This window comes from Mustela putorius, unplaced genomic scaffold (assembly GCF_011764305.1).
Source record: "Mustela putorius furo isolate JIRA1106 unplaced genomic scaffold, ASM1176430v1.1 tig00003896_pilon_pilon_pilon, whole genome shotgun sequence".
Taxonomy (NCBI): domain Eukaryota; kingdom Metazoa; phylum Chordata; class Mammalia; order Carnivora; family Mustelidae; genus Mustela; species Mustela putorius.
The window spans coordinates 1,838,592-1,858,187 of NW_025422045.1; the positions used below are offsets into that span (position 1 = coordinate 1,838,592).

Consider the following 19,596-nt stretch of genomic DNA (forward strand, 5'->3'; position numbering starts at 1 on the left):
TCCCCAAACATCTCTCTCTCTCTCTTTTTTTTTTTTTTCCTCATCTTAGTAGCAGGGCTTAGGTAGAAAATCTGGGGGGGAAAATAGTTTTCACAATATGAGCCAACCCCTTTCACAGACTCTTAGATCTGGCACCACCTCCAAGTTCCTCTCCCCAGACTTCTCATGCAGTGCGCAGGAGATCTGAGGCCCAGGGCCCCCCGTGATCCCGCTGGCTCGCACAGGTGGTCAGTTGCAGAGCTGGTCGCAAATCTCCTGGCTCCCCAAACAGGCTTCTCTCTACTGGTGCTCGGAAGACCTACCGTGTACACAAATAGCATGGTGGGGAGGCTGCGGAAATGATCAGGTTGGCCCCTGTCCGTGAGTGCTGTATTTGGAGAGATGGAGGATGCCCCTTCAAATGGATAATTAATAACAAAAAGCAACAGATATGAAGTGCCAAGTGCAGGATTCAGGCAGCTCACAAAGCAAAGTCCATCATAGCAAGGGATGATGGTGGGAGTTCTTAGAGGAAGGTGAACCTGGAGTTAGTTTAGTTTTGTTTGTTTGTTTTTAAAGATTTTATTTATTTATTTGGCAGGCAGAGAGCCAGGCAGGGGGCGGGGGTGGGGGAGCACTGCTCCCTGCTGAGCAGAGAGCCTGATGCGGGGGGGGGGGGGGGGGGGGGGGCTCGATCCTAGGACCCTGAGACCATGACCCAAGCCCAGGGCAAAGGCTTTAACCCACTGAGCCACCCAGGCGCCCCCTGGAGCTAATTTTGAAGAAAGGGCAAGATTTAGACAAACCAAGGAGTAGGACTGGAATCCTAGACAGAATGGGTAGTGCGAATTAGGCTTGGGAAGTAGGGTATTTACAGTGTTTGGGGGACAATGAAGGGACTACTGTAACTTGATCGGGTTCCTGGTTTCCATAAGGGAATAACAGGGGGTAAGTTTGGAGAGGCAGGTAGAGGGTATTGAATGGACCCTATCCTGAAAACAGTGGGGAGCCATCGAAGACTGTGGAGCAGACAGTGACGCATACACAAAAGCATACATTTGATTAATGTGGTGGGTTTGTGAGTAAGAACAGCAGAAAGGGAGACCGAGAGGAAGCTCAACTGAATTGTTCCCTGGGACAGAGAATAGAAAAGGCAGTTATGAGATCAAACATCCTACCCGTTGTCTGTTTTTCCCCCTTCTTGTGCATACATTTGACACTCAGTAAATGCTGGGCACATTTATTTGTGAGTTCCGGCTGTTCTTTTCCATACATGCTCAGGATGTAATTTTTTAGACTGATGGATTTAGGAAATCCTAATGGGAATTTTTTCCGCCAAACTTTTTAAATGTTTGAATTTTGTTTCTAAATCTGGCTAACAGGGAGAAGGCACGGATTTAGACTTGATAAAATCGTGTCTTACTCTGTAAAACAGAGGTGAAGCGTATTTGTTTTCTCACCCAAATGTGGTTTCAAACCTGATTCAGGAGGTTTCTGACTTGTAAGTTGAAGGAAAATGGATTTAAATACTGGGTATTTCTCCGGCTTTGGTCTGTTTAAATCCAAAAAAAATCCTTTTTTTTTTCCCTCCTTCCTCCAAAACCATGTCTCCATTTACAATTGCTGTCTTTACTGAGGATTTGCTAAGTGCCGGGCCCCATGTACCCTGCAGTGCATGCTTTTGTGTCTTTGTTTTCGGCTGTGAGTAAGTGACCACCTAGGCTTGTGAAGCTTGGAGGTCGAGCCAGGATTTGACTCCAGAGCCTACTCCCTCCCACCTGTTCCCACCATTCCAGCATCAGACTTAAGACTAGTAAAGACCTCTCCAAATGCATTTGGGGCCTCTATTCCCAAGTTAAATATAAGGCGACGGTGTCTCTTTTTTTTTTTTTTTTTAAGATTTTATTTATTTATTTGACAGAGATCACAAGTAGGCAGAAAGGCAGCCCGAGAGAGAGAGGAGGAAGCAGGCTCTCTGCTGAGCAGAGAGCCCAATGCGGGGTTCTATCCCAGGACCCCCTGGGATCATGACCCAAGCCGAAGGCAGAGGCTTTAACCCACTGAGCCACCCAGGCGCCCCCATGGTGTCTCTTAATATGGATGAAGATTAATGATCTTCTCTTGACTGTTCAGTGAGTCCAGGATTTACACAGTGAAAGAGAGGCCCAGCATTGGTGTTTTCGAAATGTGTCCTACAGGCTGCTGTTCTAGTTACTGGACACTGCCGTGCTGTTGCTGGTGGCTGAGTACAGACAGTTAACAGTAGAACTGGGCCTCCGTGGAGAGGTGCTTCCCTGGCCGTGGAAGCTGAGATGACCCAGTCCAGTGGAAAGAGGGTTCTTCTAATGTAGGCAGCTGGCAGACAGGAGGAAAAATACCAACTCCAGAGCTCTGGGTGGCTTTACAGTCTTCCCAGGGGCTGAGTAAGGCTTCCTTGTGGCATTGGCAACAGAGGGAATCCCAGTGGATCAAGTTGCGGCCCTCATTCATTTTTGGAACTGCACTCTGGTGGTCAGCTCACCCCTGCTCCTTGTTCTGCACCAGGATCAGGCTTCTCGTGGGATAGGGTACCGGGAAGTCAGGCTCTTTGAGCAGCCAGTGACTAGAAGATCAAAATGGGGCTGCTTTCCTTTGAATTGAAATGATCCTGGTCTCAGAACTGGCTCTGATTGTACGGGCAGCCTAAAACCCCTTGTGTATAGTTGGTTAATAATGATTTTCCTCTCTTAGGATGGAGGATCTTCCTGGTGTTTTTAACACCAGCCAGGAGTATAGGGTCCCAGACCCCCTATGTACAGCCCAATGGTAAACACAGGTGATGGGTGAGATGTTGTTATTAGCGATCATAAATATCTCTGGTTTCTCATTAACCTGGAAGGCAGCTGCTTCTAATCCTGAGAGCTGGCTCAGGTCGTGGCTGCCTGACATAAAGCCCGCCTGAATCTGATACTGTTATTTCCGATCAAAATGCTCGGGGTTTAGCATTCCTTCAGTCCAGCTGTGATAAACTGTTGCCTTCAGCTCCTGTTCTGTTTTTAATTTGACTGGAAAGTTTTTGTTCGGTCTATTTAGTATCATTGAAGGGTAAACAATGGAATGCTTATGGAAAGCATAAGCTAATATAAAGAAATGTTTTCCCAGCCTCGGATTTACTTCTCTGGTCGCTAGGAGGAAGCTGGCCAAGCCGGAGGCTCTTCTCTCTCCCCTCTCCCCTCCCCTCCCCTCTTCTCGTGTCTTCTCTTCCCTTCTCATCCCTTCTCGCCACTGTGAGATCAGGGTAAGGAGGATCTGGTTCGGAATTTTCTCAAGTCATCGGGCCGGTCCTAGGGATCGCTGTATAGAGCAGAGCTAAAACATTTCTGGTTTACGGTGAAACCCAGCCTTGGGAATATTGTCCATCACTCCAGACGGTATTCCTTGTACAAGGCTCCATGTAGTGGATTTATTTGAGAGTTTTCTGTCAGACTGTCCTTATTGAAGAAGTGAAAGAAGCCTCTCCTGCTTGCTAAAATGCCTGGTTTGCAAAAGAGTCAGGAAAAATGGACAGCCTAGTCCCAGCAACTGTGAAGTTTTATGGTTGCGCACTTGTTCCTTCCTGTAGTTCACTCTGATTTATTTTGTACATCTATCTTAATAGCCATCTTTTGAGGGGATATAGGGCAGTATTAATAATGACTTTTGTTTTATTTTGTTTTGGGGGGGTCTTGGGAGGCACCACCATTTGCCTAGGACTCTCCAGGGAGGTTTTTTGTTGTTGCTGTTGTTTTTTTAAGATTTCATTTATTTGCTAGAGAGAGAGCGCGCACAAGCAGAGGGAGAGCCAGGCAGAGGGAGAAGCAGGCTCCCTACTGAGCAAGGATCCCGATGCAGGACTCGATCCCAACATCATGACCTGAGCCAAAGGCAGATGCTTAACCCCCTGAGCCACCCAGGTGTCCCTCCAGGGAGGTCTTGAACCTGAGGAGACCTCTGGGATGCTGCCCCCTGAGTCTTCCTCTGCACTGGGAGGCCTATTTCGTGGCAGGACCCAGATTTTCCACTCAGTGGCACCGAGGGAGGGAGACTTCGGCTGCTGCTTTGAGTCACAGGGATTTCTCTGAACCCCTCCCAGTCTGGGCCCAGTGCCGCGTGGCCCCTTGGTGGTCCTTGAGTCCCTCTCTGGAGCTTGTCTGCCTCGCTCCACTGTGGAAGTCCCTGCCAGAATGGTCTCTCCTTCACTGAGAGACCTGGGTCTTCCATGTTTGCTGGGAGACAGAAAAGGAGTGAATGATTTTCGGCCAGAAAGCCTGGGTTTGAATCCCAGAGCTGCTTCCAACACCCCTGAACCTCCCACCTGGGAAAGGGGTGATAACATCTGCCTCGGAGAGCGGCAGGAGGACTGACGGGCCCAGACATGCGGAGGACGCTGGCGTCACCCCGGGCATGTCACCAGGGGCTTTGATTCTTGATGTTTCCCTCCGTGGTCCTCGGGCCTGGAGCACAGCTGCAGAAACCAGGACCCGACCGCCTAAAAGCAGATGCCGTGGACAGACAGCTACAACCACACCCTCGTCTCCGCTCTGCCGCCCTTCTATGTCTTTTGGTATTTTTCAGCCTAATGCCTCACAGCGACTAAATTTCTAAATTTCCTTCTCTCTCCACAAGCCCATAGTTCTTCCTTATTCCCCACTTTTGGGAAAATGATGTCCCTTTCCTTCTCTTCCTTCTCTCCCTCCCTCCCATGCGTCTGAGCTACGGGAGCTGCCCCCGTGAAGTCCTACGCTGTGCTCTCTCTCTCAGAGGCTCAGAGAAAGTTCTGTCCCCTGCCCACCCCCCACCATGCTGCCCCCAGCACTGGGCCTGTGTCCTGATCCTCCCCATACACAGTCTCCTTGGTCCGCTCCATTCTTGTTACTGCCCAGTGTCTGTAACTTGCCCCTTCTCCCTGATTCTCGCCCTTGCCAGTTAATAGGTGCCGGGCCCCACTATTGCAGTCCTCTTAGGGGCGCTCATGTCCCCAGCCCTCCAGTTGTGGCTGTCATCTCCTCACCACTGGAGATCGAGGAGAGGTGCTTACCTATCTCTTCACACCCAGCACCGTCCCGGGTTCTGTACTCGGGTTCCCCTCTTTGCCGAGCCCTCCCGAGCTGACTTCTTGTCTGGCTCAGGAGCTTTCCCCCAGGCTTCCTTCTGCCTGACCTTCCTCAGTCCTCACCCATCTTGGTTTGTGGGACAGGGCAGTGTCCTGGTTTCATCCCAGTCTCTCCTAATGGGAGATGGGTGAGGGGAGGGGTTGCTCCCCAGGGCACAGCTCTGGGGTTTCCTCATTCTTCATACAGTTCTCCTTGGGGAGCTCATCAGGCCCATGGCTTCAGCTGGTACCGCCTCGTGTCCTCACCTGTCTGCAGCCTCTCCTGGACTCTAGGGGTACAGGACCTGCCTCCGCCAGGGGGGTGGGGGGTGAGGACTAAGTGAACAGCACTGTAAAAATGCTCAAGACTTCCCTCAGTAAGTACAATCCAAGCTCGCTCTGGTCCCCATGTAATAACAGCCCCCGTGGGACCGCTCCCTGTCCCCTCGCTCTTAACCTGCGTATCCCTTGCCCCTCCATGTCTAGTCCAGTCCTTTTGGTTCTTCCAGCACCCTGTCCTCTTGCTTACCATCGCTCTGACTCACCAGTAGCCCTGGTCTGGGAAGCTGTGTTCCCTCTCTTGCCCCTTTCTCTAGCCTGGCCTCTCAGGTGGGTCACAACTGAGGGGTCCTTTCCCTGGCCCTCTATGCCTGTGCTGTGATCACTGCCATGCCCCCACATGTATGGGTCTTATTCTTTTGTCCCCCATGAGGCTACAGTGAGGGCAGGTCCTGTGTTGGTCTTTGTCAGTGTCCTAGGACTGATAACATCATTGGAGCAAAGGAATGAACCCATCCTGTCACCCATCCCGTCATTCCAAGACCAGTTCTGCCCCAACACGCACCGACATGCACGTCCTTTCCTGGGACACTCCTCGGTATCTGGAGAGATGGGGTGGCTACTCCGGCGGGGGGATAGGGGCAGGGGCCTCTGGCTTCTGCAAGGGGAGAACCATAGAGCACCCACCAAAATGTGCTTTCACGGTGTGGCCGGCCACCTCAAAGGGCCTTTACAGGCCAATTCATTCAGGTGCCTTGTGTTAGAAATGAATATGCTTACTGGATGTGAGGTGGCTAAGGTCACACACAGGTGAACTCAGAGCCAGAGGAGAAGCCGGGCCTCTGCTGCTCGGCTGGGTAATGACTTCCCATTACAGTGACAGTTTAACCGTGTTCCCGGTGAAGGCCTGGCCTCCGCCCTTGGGGCGTGAACCGAGCCCTTTCCCCCCACAGGAGGCACATGGAAGTCCCGTGGCCCAGGACCACTGACGTCCTCCATGCTCCTGTGGGGTGTGTCAGCCAGTTTGGAGGCCGGACTCGGAGTGGGGTTGTGAGCCTGCATTCGTTAGCTGTGGACTTTGTGCTCATGTGGCAGTTATTGGAATATTCCAGCACCTTTGTAATAGCTGCTTCTCAGGGGCTCTGGGGCCAGACAGGGTGGGAGCTGGGCCTTGGATGGAATTCTCCGTGCTCTGCCGGTTGACCCTTAGCATTGCTGGCATTTTTACCCTGTTGCTTACGTATAAGGGTGCCCTAAGGAGATTGCCTTCTTCCCAGGTCTTGGTTTTTTTGTGACCACTTTATTTAAACCCTTGATCTGTTTGAAGCCTTTTCACCAAGCTGGTCCAGAGAGCAGGGCAGGCAAAGTAGTGGGCTGTGAGTAGGCTTGGTGTGGGTTCTAGTCCTGCTTTCTCTGGTCACGTGTATCACTGCCCCTGGCATCAGTGTCCCTGCTATAGAATTCTGAATCCCCCTGACTTAGAAGCCTGACAGTCAGAAATGCAAAAATGCTCAGGTTTTTTTTTATGTTGGCCACACGGGGACTCCATTACCTGTGGGCAGAGGCCCAGCCTCCTCTAGGTCCAGACCCCACCCATCACCAGCTTTGTTCCTCAGCCCTCCCTGTAACCCACTCTGGGCCACGCACACCATGCTGCCTTTCAGTCCGTGCATGCACCATGGCAGGGATAGTGGGAGATGGGAGCAGATGCAAGCATGGCCCAGCATGGCTGTGTTCCCTCTTATTCTCTTATTAGCCACCACCACCCCCGCCTCCCAGCTCCTGCCCAGGCAGAAGGCAGGGGAGGACTGGGCTTTTCCTTTACTCAAGGGCTTGTACAGGTGGTGAAAATGCAAGTGGAGGCCAGGCTAGTGAGACCATCACAGGTGCACTGTAGGCATCCAAAGACTGTCATGGGTGCACCTCTTACCCAGGTTGAACCCCCATCTTATGAAGGAAGGGGTGGTTTTATTTTGCTGCTTCACCCCATTCAGTTCTCCCGGCTTCTTCAGGCTGCCCTCTGCTGGACAGTCCTGGGAACAGGGTCTGGGGCTCCAGTCACTGCTGCCCAGAAAGCCCTGGGGATTGGGAAACAGAGGCAGGCCGCGGGATTTCTCTCTGGGGACTGCTCCCCTAGGCCCATGTCCTGTTAACATAGATGAAATCCTTTGTAACGCTCAGCCCTTGCCAGGTCACCTGCAGCTGCCCGGTGTTCCTCTGGACTATTGTTTCCAGCGCACAAAGGGAGCAGTCTAGCAGCATCTGAGATATGCTAAGGGTAGAAGAATTTCCTGAAGTTTGAACGTGTCTTGCAGCAGTCAGGAGCTCAGAGGAGTGCTAGCTCCCCCTCTTCCTAGCTGCGTACATCTTGGGCAAGTTGGATTGCTGACTCATCCCCGGACGAATGATGTCTGAACGCTCAATTTTAGCACCGGACATCCTACCCTGAGAACATCGTCCGAGCCGGGCGAGCTGGCCAGGGTGGTTGGGCACCATGCAAGCTGATGAGCTTCTCTGAGCCCCAGTGCCATCTGCAGAGGGAGGATTACCTACTTCCCGGTGTTGCTGTGGGGACTGTGGGGACAATGATGGTACTTGTGGAGTGCGAGGCCGGTGAACCCACTTTTCTGGAGCTGTCTTTGCACAGTGCCACGAATGGGGTGGCCTAGAACAGAAATGTACTGTCTCACAGCTCTAGAGCCCCAGAGTCTGAAATCAAAGTGTCAGCAGAGCCGTGCTCCCCTTGGACCAGTAGGAGAATTCTCTCATGCTTCTTCCGTGCTTCTGGAAGCTTTCTGGCTCTTTGGCAGTCCCTGACGATAGATGGCTCCCTTTGGTCCTCCGTCCTCACGTGGCATTCTCTCCGTGTCCCTCTTCAAGGGGCTAACTTTGCTGGGTGCATGTCTGTCCCTCAGTCCAAATTTCCCCTTTTTATAAGGTCCCTGGTCATACTGGATTAAGGCCTACCCTAATGACCTCACTTGAGCTCGGTTTTCCAAATAAGGGACCTATTTCCAAATAAGGTCATATCTTAGGGACTAGGAGGTAGACTTCAGTATACGTTTCTTTGGAGGGGGGAACACCATTCAGCCCCTAACAGCAGGTTTTGTTACGACCATTACCGTTGTTTGTGTCTTGTCTTTGCAATCATCATGAAACCAAGAGTTTCTAAGCAACAGCTCCTGCCCCAAGAGGAGATGGCATGATGAAGAGAAGCTAGCTTGGTGGTTGGAATTCAGTCCCCTGGATACAGAGACAGCAGAGACAGCCCCTCTAACTGCGGGGCTTTGTTCTCCTTGGGGCAGGTAGAGCAGATGAGGGCCGAGCTCCTGCAGGAGAGAGCCATCAAGCAGGACTTGGAGTGTGACAAGATTTCCCTGGAGAGGCAGGTAAGGCTGGTCTTGGATTAGACCCCCCTCCCTCGGTGGGGTCTCCTTTGCATGGCTGGGGCCTAACTCACCTGAGAGGTGGAGGTGTTCTGAAGACCTTTTCCAGAGAGGTATTCCCAGTAATATTAAATCCGCTTGGAGACTGAGCAGCTAGTGGGGGAGGACTTGCAGGTGGCGTCTCCTAGATCCTAAGAACCCAGATTTGACATAAAGGGAGTGAAAAAGAGCCATGAGTTGCCAAAAGAGCTTCCTGGAATCGTTTCTTTTACATGCTATTCATATAAATTCTTTACCAAGATCATATATGATATTGGCACAGGAGCTGGTTTCTCCTGCCATCCCCACCTCCCACATACGTTTATACAAAAACAAGGCCACGCCTGTTGGCCTGTCATCCAGGAGCCCTACGGCAGCCAAAGATTTCACTTGGGCTCACAAGGGAATGTGGTAGAATCTCTTTTAGCCTGCCAGGAGCCTACGCAAGGCCTTTCCCTGGAGACGTGCCTGGCTTCCCTGGGGTGCCCCAGGGCCAGGCTTCCTGGGTGGGGGCCGCGGTCCTTGCAGTGGCTGATTGTGGGCGCGCCCCAGCCTGCACTACCCTGCATGGAGAGTGTGGGAGACGCATGAGCCCTCACAGCACCCCTGTCTGATTCCAGAACAAGGACTTAAAGAGCCGGATTCTCCACCTGGAAGGTTCCTACCGGTCCAACAAAGAGGGGCTGGTGGTGCAGATGGAGGCCAGGATCGCTGAGCTGGAGGACCGTCTGGAGAGCGAGGAGAGGTGAGACTGGCTGGCCGAGGTGCAGAGGCCTGGTGGGCAGTGGTGGTCTCACTGCACAGTGCGTTCCCATTTGTGTCTCTTCCTGTCCTCACGAGCCTTCCTCTGAGGAAGGTAGAGTAAGACAATAGACGAGACAAGCAAGACCCAACCCAGTAAGCACTGGGAAGGTAGGTGGCTGAGTATTGGCCAGCTGACTACAGCGCAGGCCTCCCATGCCTGAGCCCCCAGCTTCCACTCTGTGCTGGCTGTTTCTCTCCACCCATCAGCACACCAGGCTGCCTCATCGGCTACTGAGTTGGAGCTGGAGTAGAGGCAGGGGTCGACTTTGCCCCTAGGGCCAGAGCAGGGGCAGAGGCCCAGGGCTGGCTCAGAAATGGGCAGGACCCCCATATTGGGTGGAAGGCATTTGGGATCAGAGGGCTGCCCTCCTTTCCAGCAGATTCTCTGCAACCTAGCTCCAAGATCATAGCCTGAGGGCTGGCACCGGCTTGAGCCTGGCTGGCCTCCGTTCTTACTCCTGGCCCCTCAGCTTCCTGGAAGGGGTGAGGTGTGTGTGCACAGAGCATTGCACGTTATGTTTTTAATAGGACTTGGGGTTAGGCTGGAGCAGCCTGGAGCAGACCCAAATTGCTCATGCTCTAGCAGTTGGGGACCCCCCACCTTACAAAGTAAAGCTTGGGACTAGAAGAGCTCAGGGCAGTCCCCATCCCAGCTCTGTCTGTCGCTGGATCTGCAGCCTCGGGTCAGGCGTTCCCCTTTGTGGAGCCTGCATTCCCTCACCAGTCCAGGGAGCAGCCCTTTCCTCCCAGACTGACTATCATGTGTCTCCAGCCCTAAGCCATGAGTTGACCAGGCCACCTGGCTGGAGCTTCCTTTCCTTCAGTCTGGCCGGAGCCTCCTGGGGGGCTGGATGAGAGGGTCCTCGGTTGTGTTCCCCCTGCCCTTCCAGGGACCGGGCCAGTCTCCAGCTCAGCAACCGCCGGCTAGAGCGGAAGGTGAAGGAACTGGTGTTGCAGGTGGATGATGAGCACTTGTCGCTGACCGACCAGAAGGACCAGGTGAGGCACCTCACGGTCAGATGAGACTTCCTGCCCCAGGCAGGCGGGCGGTAGAGCTGTGGAGGCCGGTCCTGTCCTCCCCTCTCCCCAGGCACGTCGTGGAACAAGGGGGCCTTTCCGGCCTACTTTAGCAGGCTGGGGGTTCAGCAAACTGAGCCCCGGAGCCAAGGCGGTTGCTCTCTTGCTGTCCCGCGGTCGCCTGGGGAGACGCGGCTGGACTGCGGCCCCTCTGTGCCGGGCTCTCCCTGCCCCCGCCGCACTCAGCCTGCTGGCTCTCTCCGTGCAGCTGAGCCTGCGCCTGAAAGCCATGAAGCGACAAGTGGAGGAGGCGGAGGAGGAGATCGACAGGCTGGAAAGTTCTAAGAAGAAGCTGCAGAGGGAGCTGGAGGAGCAGATGGACGTGAACGAGCAGCTGCAGGGGCAGCTCCACGCCATGAAGAAGGACCTGAGGTGGGTGAGAGCGGCGGCCCTGCGGTCCCCCGACACCGAGGCGAGTGTGGTGCTGTCCAGGCGTGCTCACGGCTGCCGTGGGACGCCGGCTGCGGCCCCCTCGCCTGTGTCATCCCCATCCCAGTCCCCTGCTGTCAGCCAGGCAGGTTTCATCCCGCTTATCCATAAGGGGAAACTGGGGCTCAGAGCAGGAAGCCTAGCCCCCAGCACCCTGGTCCCCTAGACCAGCCCTTAGGAGTCCTGCTTTTAGGGAGAAACAAGATACAGCTTGGCTTCCTATCCTTGTGAGGGCTAGATGGTCGCAGCAAAGACAGAACTGCCTCTGATACTCCCCTGCCGTGATCGGAAGGGGTCTGGGGTGGGGGTCCCTTTACCCACCCCAGGGTCACTGGGGTACTGGGTGAGTTCACGCTCCTGCAAAGAGCTGAGCCTTTCTCAGAGGCTGGCTATGGTTCTCTTGGAAATGGGCAGAACACCCCAGCCCGTTGAGAATCCAAAAATGGGGCCTGTCCATCAAGACCGTGGCCCCAGGACTGGCTTTAGGGTGCACCATTTAAGGGGGCACCCAAAATTACAGTAATCAAGGTAGATAATTAATGCACTACTGTAAAACGTGAATGCAAACAACCCACGGTAAACCAGCTATCAACGTTTTTAATTAAGACAGGATCAGTAACAGCACCCCAATGAGACATACCGTAGCTTGAGGTGAAAGGAAAAACCAGGACTGCTGAACTTGTCCCAACCCTGTCCAGCCCTCCCCGGCAACACCAGCCGCCCGTGGGCTGTTTGCTCCCTGTCGCTGGAGGAATGCTTGGGAGCAGACTGGTTCCCGTGCTTCTGTGCCATCCCAGCGGGGGGGGGGGGGGGGGGGGGGGGGAGGGACAGGAGCCCCAGACCCTTCCTTCCTCCCCTGACCAGAGATAAGCTGCAGCCCAGGGCCGAGACATGCGCCTCCTGTTGTTTCAGCAGACTTAAGAAGCTGCCGAGCAAGGTGCTGGACGACACGGACGATGATGACCTCAGTACGGACGGGGGGAGCCTCCATGAGGTGCCGCTGAGCTACACCTTCCCCAAGGACAGCACTGCCATCAGCCAGATCTGAGGCTCCTCCCGGGGCTGCGGCGGCCGCCAGTCATGCCTTGCGGGGCCCAGCAGCCAGCCGCCCGCAGCAGGGAGCAGGAGAGGCAGCGTCTCCGCAGGGCGGACCCCGGAGACCCCCACGCCTCCTCCTCACAGAACAGGCTGACTCCTCCACTTTGCATCCCTCCTGGGGTCTCTGAGTGGTGGCACACCTCTCCTCGGCCGGACAGCTAGCAGTTTAAATGCTGATGCACAAGGCGTAGGAGCCACCACTCACTGTGGGGTTTGGAGGCTCTAATTCGGCGGGAGGGAGCTCAGGTTCTGCATAGCTGTCTGCCTTACCGTTTGTAGTGGTGCTCCTGCCCCCTCCTCCCTCCCCGGCTGAGGGAAAGGGCCCCAAATGCTAATTGTTATCAAATAGCCATTGTACGGGGGAGGAGATGATGTATAGACTGTACATATTTGAATACAGATTCTCTTGGGCTGCTGCTGTTTCCACTGTGGAATGTTCCAGAAGCTTCGTGGGGCGGCTTGTTTGTAAACTCCACACATCTGTCTTACTATTTTTTAAAACATGGAGCTACTAGATTTTAAGTATTAAGACGCAGAGATGAGAGAGGGTAGAACACCAAGACTACTTTTGACATCAGAGTTGGAGAAAAGGGATTGTCATAGTGATAAGGGACAATTCATCCAGAGAAGAGAAATTCAAGTGGTGTTGGTGAACAACTTACAGAAGGAGAGAAAGTCAGAAGTCACTGGTCTCTGTGGCCTGCTTACTAATTTTATCTAGAATGACGTTACAATTTCTGAACCATGCTGAGACCAATTCCCAGTCACCAACTGCAATTTCTTTGCAATTTCTTTGCCACAGAGACTGGTAAGTCAGGTTTTTGACAGATGATGTGGTTTCCAGAGGGTTGGGGTCCTTCGGTCATTTCTTATTGGTCCTTTCCTCTCCACCACGTCGGGCCTCCCGTGGCTGCTGGGTGGGGAGTGAGAAGGTGTGAGGAAGAGGCGGGTGGCCTCCAGGAAGGTCATGGGAGAGGGAGGAGAGGAGATAAGCAGGCGTGTGCGGCTGTGGGGAAGCAGGGAGAGAGGGAAGTTTGTGAAAGCTGGGGGATGTGTAGGCAAGGGGCGGACTGAGCCAGATCTTGAGTTTATGTCAGGAAAGCGAGGGGGATAAAGCTGGACAGGAGGTGTGTCTGTGCAGACTGGAAGGCTCCCCCTGACTTCCTGGGACAGAGGGACGTGGGCCAGCACCAGGCACAAAGTAACCGGGATTCGGTGAGTTCTGGGGCGAGGCCACATTGCTGGGGCAGCATCACAGGGAGGGAGGAATTGGAAACTTGCAGTCTTGCCTGGCCTTCCTGGTGTCAGTGCCCACTGTGACCGGTCCCAGGGATGCCCAGAGACCAAGTCCAGGCACAGGCAGGCCCCCACAGGTCAGGGCCTGGGTAGAGTGGACAGTTCAGTAGGGCCATGGCCCGAGAGAGAATCACATAGGACGTACATGTATACAGGGGCAGAGAGGATTGTGTTCAGTTGGGTCAGCAGTGTCCCCAGGTGTCCTAAGAGATGGCAAGCCCATGGACCAGAGAACTCCATGCAGTTACCAGAGGAGCAGGGAGCCCTACCTACCCCAGGTCACAGAGCCCACTGAATAGGATTCAGAGTGATCAGAGTGATCCCCTGCTTTAAGGGCTGGTGTCACCACCCCCTTCCCCAATAGGCGGGGCTCCTGGAGCCTGGACAGCCAAGCCCTCCTCCTCCTCTGCTGGCTCGGAGTGAACATTGCCTCTGCTTACTCATTTGAGGCGTGGAGAGATTTGTCCCTTTCACCATTCATTCATAGAGCCAGTAATTATTGGGCATCCACCATGTGTCAGTCACAGTCCTTGGCACCGGGAACACAGCCGTGATACAACAGACCCAGATCCCCTCCTGGAGTGCAGGACCATAATCATACAAAGGGGCACAGAGGCCGAGCCCCTCCATACCCAGCCCTGGAGCCCCTCTGTCCTCTTGGGGACACAACAGGCCTGACTCACTGGAATTCCCAGGGAGTTCTCCAAAACTCAATATATTCCTGATTTCCCTGCTGCTTCCACTGTTATGAGCTGTTTGCTAAGAGGTCTGCCTAAAAATGCCTCAGCCCACTCGTAACTACAGGTGGGAGCAGAGAAGGTCAGAGGTGAAAGAACTTTAGGGGGCAAGTGTCTAGCTCGGGTTTGTGAGAAAGTCACTATTTCTGGCCAGTTTTCATGGTCACCGGGAGGTTGGCTGCAAGAAGCAAAGGTATGTGTGGAAAGAGAACAGAGATCCCTGTGAAAAAGTCTTGCATCCTCATGTCAAAGATGGGCCGTTGTAAATGTTAACCTGGGCGACACTCTACATGGGCATGGTGCTGGCGGTGAGGTGTGCAGTGTAGCGGGGTGGGAGGAGCAGCCAGCTGGGCCTTGGGATATTTTCAAGTCCTCACGCTCCTTGCCCCGATGACCTTGACAGGGGTGACCTTGATGGGGCCCGTGCTCTCAGTGCCCAAGATCGTCTAGGATAAATGAGGACTGTGGTGCAAGGTCCTTTCCAACTCTGACATGCTCTTATTCTTTGATTTTATTATATACTCCTTCCTCCCTCTCCCGTTTGTTGCTTTAAGAACTAACCCTACTCCATATTTTCTTTAGCTAGCTTAAAAAGAAGAGAAAATATTTTATTTAATAAACCAATATGTGGCCAAATGCAATGCCGAGGAGACAATCATCATATATCTTTTTAATTTTTTTTTTTTCCCCCTGATTCGGAGCATTCTTTGACAAAGGCAAGAAGCTTACTCTTTTGCACTTGGGCTTTGGGGATGTTTGACTGCTTTGGGTTGTCATGGGGAAGAGATGGTTGTGGGCAGCTACCTCCATGTACGTGAACTGGATGAAGCGAGATTGCCTTTCAATAAATGCTGTCACCCGACAGGAATCTTGACTCTACCATTATTTTGACTCCCTTGTTTTCTCCAGAGCCCGGCTCCGGGTGCACCCAGAAACAGCCAAGGTGAATGGCTGGAGGCTGCTTGAGGAAGAGGAATGTGGTGGCATTTCATGCCCAGAACCAGTTTCTGAAATTAGAAGGGCAGGCGCGGATCCGTGGTAAACACTGGGAGAATTAACATGCCTGCAGATGCTGGTGTTCTGAGAAACCCGACCTGCCCATTTGCAGAAAAAGGCAACATGGGGAGTGTGTTTGTAACTGAGGAGAAACAAAACACACCCTGTTTATTCCTTGTTCCTAAACTCAAACGGGTCCTCCTGCCATCAGAGTTTATACTTGATCTCTCTTGATTGATAGCAGGCTGACAACAGGTACCGGGGTCCCCAGTTTACAGAAAGGGGTTCCTTCTCCATGAATGGGACCTACAGGGCTGGTTCTTTGTCCTCAGATAGATTCTCTGCCCTGCGGCCTGGAGGCCGATTCCTGCAGGCCCCGGGCTCCCTCCTTGACCTATGGCTGCTCTGTTGGGGGTCAGCCAGGACGAGCACATAGGGGTTGGATATTTCTTTGTTATCAAAGAAACATTTTGTGCGTTGTGCAACATTTTTGGCTATGGCTCCTACAGGGTGGGGGGTGGGGGTTCCATCATGACTCCAGCTCCCACAGGACTTGGGTGACCTTATCTCCTCCTTGTGCCTCTGGTCCTACGTTGGTCCTGGCTTCCTGCTGCTGTTCCTCTGAGCCCCTCAGGAGCCCTGGTGTGTTCCCACAACTGCCTATTCTCTAGTGCAGCTTTTCACTGAACTCTTCGGGCCCCTGCAAGGGGATGCTGCTTCCTGCCCAGAGCTCTACCCACTGCCCCCTCGATGCCCCCAGCGATGTAAACATGCCACCCATCCCACCCACCCAGCCCTTGGCCCCTCTTATTCTGATCAGAGGGAGCGTCTCAGATATAAATGAGATTTTCTAATTTTAATAAGTCCTCAAAGATTTTGTATAGATGTATAGATGTTTGCTTTTTTCTTTAGGGTCAGATTTACTGAGGTATCATTTTATCATGTGTAGCAAGAAGTGTCCCTTTTGGTGTTATCTGCTTTTGAAACTACATTTATGCCCCTTGCCTTGGTCTATGTCTCCCCGCAGCTACCCCTCAACCCACCCATCCAGGGTCCTCCTGGTGGGGATAGGAGACCCAAGGGGAGCCCAGAGCCAAAGGGAAAAGTCCTTCCGGGCCTGTGGCACCCTCGTCTGCATTCTCGACATTCCTTCCTTGAATTTGTTGATAGCAGCAGTGATCCTGTCCTTGTTGGTAGATAGTCATTAACCAGAAAGTTTTCCAAATTTTCACATGACAGGGGGAAATGACCTGACAGACCATACCTGGCAGGAGCTGAACAACCCCACAGGGAAGTGGTGTGCCAGGCTTTGGAGGGACCTGCACGCCTTGCCCCTGCTCTCAGACCCGTTGAGCACAGGGCGCTGAAAATCATCGCAGGCATTCCGCCTGTCTCTGTGAGCAAAGCAAGATTTTGAGCCCCATGCCAGGTTTATGGAGGCTGGAAACAATGTGCCAGCACGGTTCCAAATGACACAACAATACTACCCATTGTGCCGGGGATGTTTGCAAAGTTTCCCACCGGGAGGAATCCCCGTTGGTCTCACAACAGATTGTCAGTGACTTCTTGGTTACGGGGAGCATGATTCCAGAGGTTTTCTGGGTAAACAGAATTAAACGCTTTCATGAGAAAGGCAGAAATTTGGGCAGGTAAGGAGTCGGAGGCTTGGAGAAGCTGGGTGTTTTGACTTAAGTCACATCTGGAGTGGGGAAGGCCCCTCTTGGAGCAGAACCTGCCAGCCCAGGCCAGCTGTTTGTTGTAGCAAGTACAAGGTTTAAGTCACAGTCTAGCACCTGTAGGAGCCTACAGTATAATTATCAAAATGGTGATTATTAAACTAAGTGGAAATTAGATTTAAATATTAAGTCCTTCGTATGTTTATGACATTACCAAATTTGTCTATTTTTCCCATTTATAGTTCCTGACCCAGGGCACGTGGTTGGAGATGGAGCTGTCAGGTCCAGAGTCTGGGGCTGGTTCTGGGGCTCTCCAGGAAGCTCTGCTGTCCCTCCCCCACACTCACTGCCCTGGAGGACAGAGGTCTTTCATTTGCTCCTGACCCCTCAGGCCTCCTGATCTTTTCTCTTGCAGAGTCTCTTCAGGTGTGAGCTTCTCTGCAGCTCAGCCACCTGTTGCCTGTCCCACTCAGCACAGCAGTTAGAGGCAGGTGGAAATCAAATCAGCCTTTGAAGTCGCAGAGCTCATGGACAAGGCGAGTCACAGATTTTTTGCTCATGGACAAGGCGAGTCACAGATTTTTAGCTGCTCGTCTAACCCAACTGTCTGTGGTGCCACTTGCTGTTGCGTCTCTCATTTTACCTTCAACAACCGCTTGGTGTTGCGCTTGCCTTCACTGCCTGGGCCCAGTCTGGGGTGATATGGCTGCTCGAGGAGGTCGCTGGGCCTCGCCACTGTCTCGTTGCACGGAAGGTGTTCTTTCAGAAACATCAGCAAGTCCTGGAGTTTGGATGGTTCTCAGGGAACATTCATCTTCCCAACCCCAGGCTACTCTCTGGTGAGATCCTTCTAGAACCACATATAACAATAATCTTCATCGTGGAGTGTCCCTTTCATGTTAGTTTTACATTCAAAATCGCATTTGCGATCCAAAATCAACCCGTTGTTCTCAACAGAACGCTCTCCACTGAGGTCACTGAGAAAACCCCTCACCCCAGAACCGCGCATTGAAGAACGTCAGGTGGTTGGGTTGGAGACTGAAACCCCCCGGCTTGATGGTGGGCTGCCTTCCCAGAGGTGACAGCATAGTCTCTGTGGGCCCGGGAGGAGCGGTCCCAGCGGGAACGGGGCTCTGGATTCTTGCAAGTGGGCAGAGGCTGACTCTTGCCTGGGGAAGGGTGGAGTCTGCTGATCACAGTTAGGGGCGCCTGGCTGGCTCAGTCGGAAGAGCATGGGACTCCGGATCTCAGGGTCATGAGTACAAGCCCCACTCTGGGTCTAGAGACTCCCTAAATAAATAAATAAATGTAAAAAAATTCTTATGGAGAAAAATGATAGCATAAACTCCAGTACAGTTAAACATAGAGTGTTAGTATCAAGTGTACAATACAGTAATTCAACAATTCTACACATCAGCATCTATCCTGGTGAGTGTGCTCTTAATCCCCTTCACCTGCTTTACCCATCCCCCCACCGACCTCCCTGGCAACCATCAGTTTGTTCTCTAGAGTTAAGAGTCTCTGTCTGGTTTGTCTCCTTTTTTCTTTGTTCATTTCTTTTGTTCTTAAATTCCACGTATGAGTGAAACTATATGGTATTTGCCTTTCCCTGAGTGACTTATTTCCCTTAGTGTTACACTCTAGATTCATCCATGCTGTCACAAATGGCAAGATTTCATTCTTTCTGACGACTGAATAATATGGCGTTCTCTCTCTATATATCACTTCTTTATCCATTCATCTATCGATGGACACTTGAGCTCTTTCTATAATTTGGCTATTATAAATAATGCTACAATTAACCTAGGGGTGCATGTATCTTTGAATTGGTGTTTTCATATTCTTTGGGACAATACCCAGTTGTGGAATTCTGGGATCGTATGGTAATTCTATTTTTAATCCTGGGGGGAACCTCCATATTGTCTTCTACAATGGCTGTACCAGTTTACATTCTCACCAGCAGTGCATCAGAGTTCCTTTTTCTCCACATTCTCGCCAACACTTATGTCCTGTGTTTTTTTATTTTAGCCAGTCTGACAAGTGTGAGATGATACCTTATTGTGGTTTTGATTTGCATTTCCCTGATGATGAGTGATGTTGAATATCTTTTCATGTGTCTGTTGGCCATTTAAATGTCTTCTCTAGAGAAATGTCTGTCCATGTCTTCTGCCCATTTTTAACTGGATTATTTGAGGGGGATGGGTGTTGTGTAAGTTCTTTATATATTTTGAATACTAACCCTTTATCAAATATGACATTTGCAAATATTTTCTTTCATTCAGTAGATTGTCTTTTGGTTTTGTTGATTGTTTCATTAGCTGTGCAGAAGCTTTTTATTTTGATGTAGTCCCAGTAGTTTTTGCTTTTGCTTCCCTTGACTCAGGAGACAAATCTAGAAAAATGTTGCTATGGCTGAAGTCAGTGAAATTCCTGTCTATGCTCTCTTGTAGGATTTTTATGTTTTCAGACCTCACATTCAGGCCTTAATCCATTTTGAGTTTACTTTTGTGTATGGTGGAAGAAAGCAGTCCAGTTTCATTCTTTGGCATGTAGCCGTCCAGTTTTCCCAATACCATTTGTCAGAGAAGATTGTCTTTTTCCCATTGCATATTCTTGCCTCCTTTGTCAAAAATGCATTGATCAGGGCGCCTGGGTGGTTGAACCTCTGCCTTCAGCTCAGGTCATGATCT

General features: G+C 52.1%; 1 protein-coding gene across 4 annotated transcripts in view; it reads left to right on the plus strand.

The window, feature by feature from the left end:
* Positions 1-15,102, plus strand: part of CGNL1 (cingulin like 1) — a 162,274-nt gene extending 147,172 nt beyond the window's left edge. For 3 of the 4 annotated variants that reach the window (XM_045067463.1, XM_045067460.1, XM_045067461.1), the window contains 5 exons: positions 8,674-8,757; positions 9,414-9,538; positions 10,488-10,596; positions 10,883-11,046; positions 12,016-15,102. In XM_045067463.1, the coding sequence (XP_044923398.1) occupies positions 8,674-8,757; positions 9,414-9,538; positions 10,488-10,596; positions 10,883-11,046; positions 12,016-12,151 (618 nt within the window). In that variant the 3' untranslated portion in view covers positions 12,152-15,102. The remainder of the gene's footprint in view (positions 1-8,673; positions 8,758-9,413; positions 9,539-10,487; positions 10,597-10,882; positions 11,047-12,015) is intronic. The other variant, XM_045067462.1, reaches the window with a different exon arrangement.
* The last annotated feature ends 4,494 nt before the right edge of the window (positions 15,103-19,596 follow it).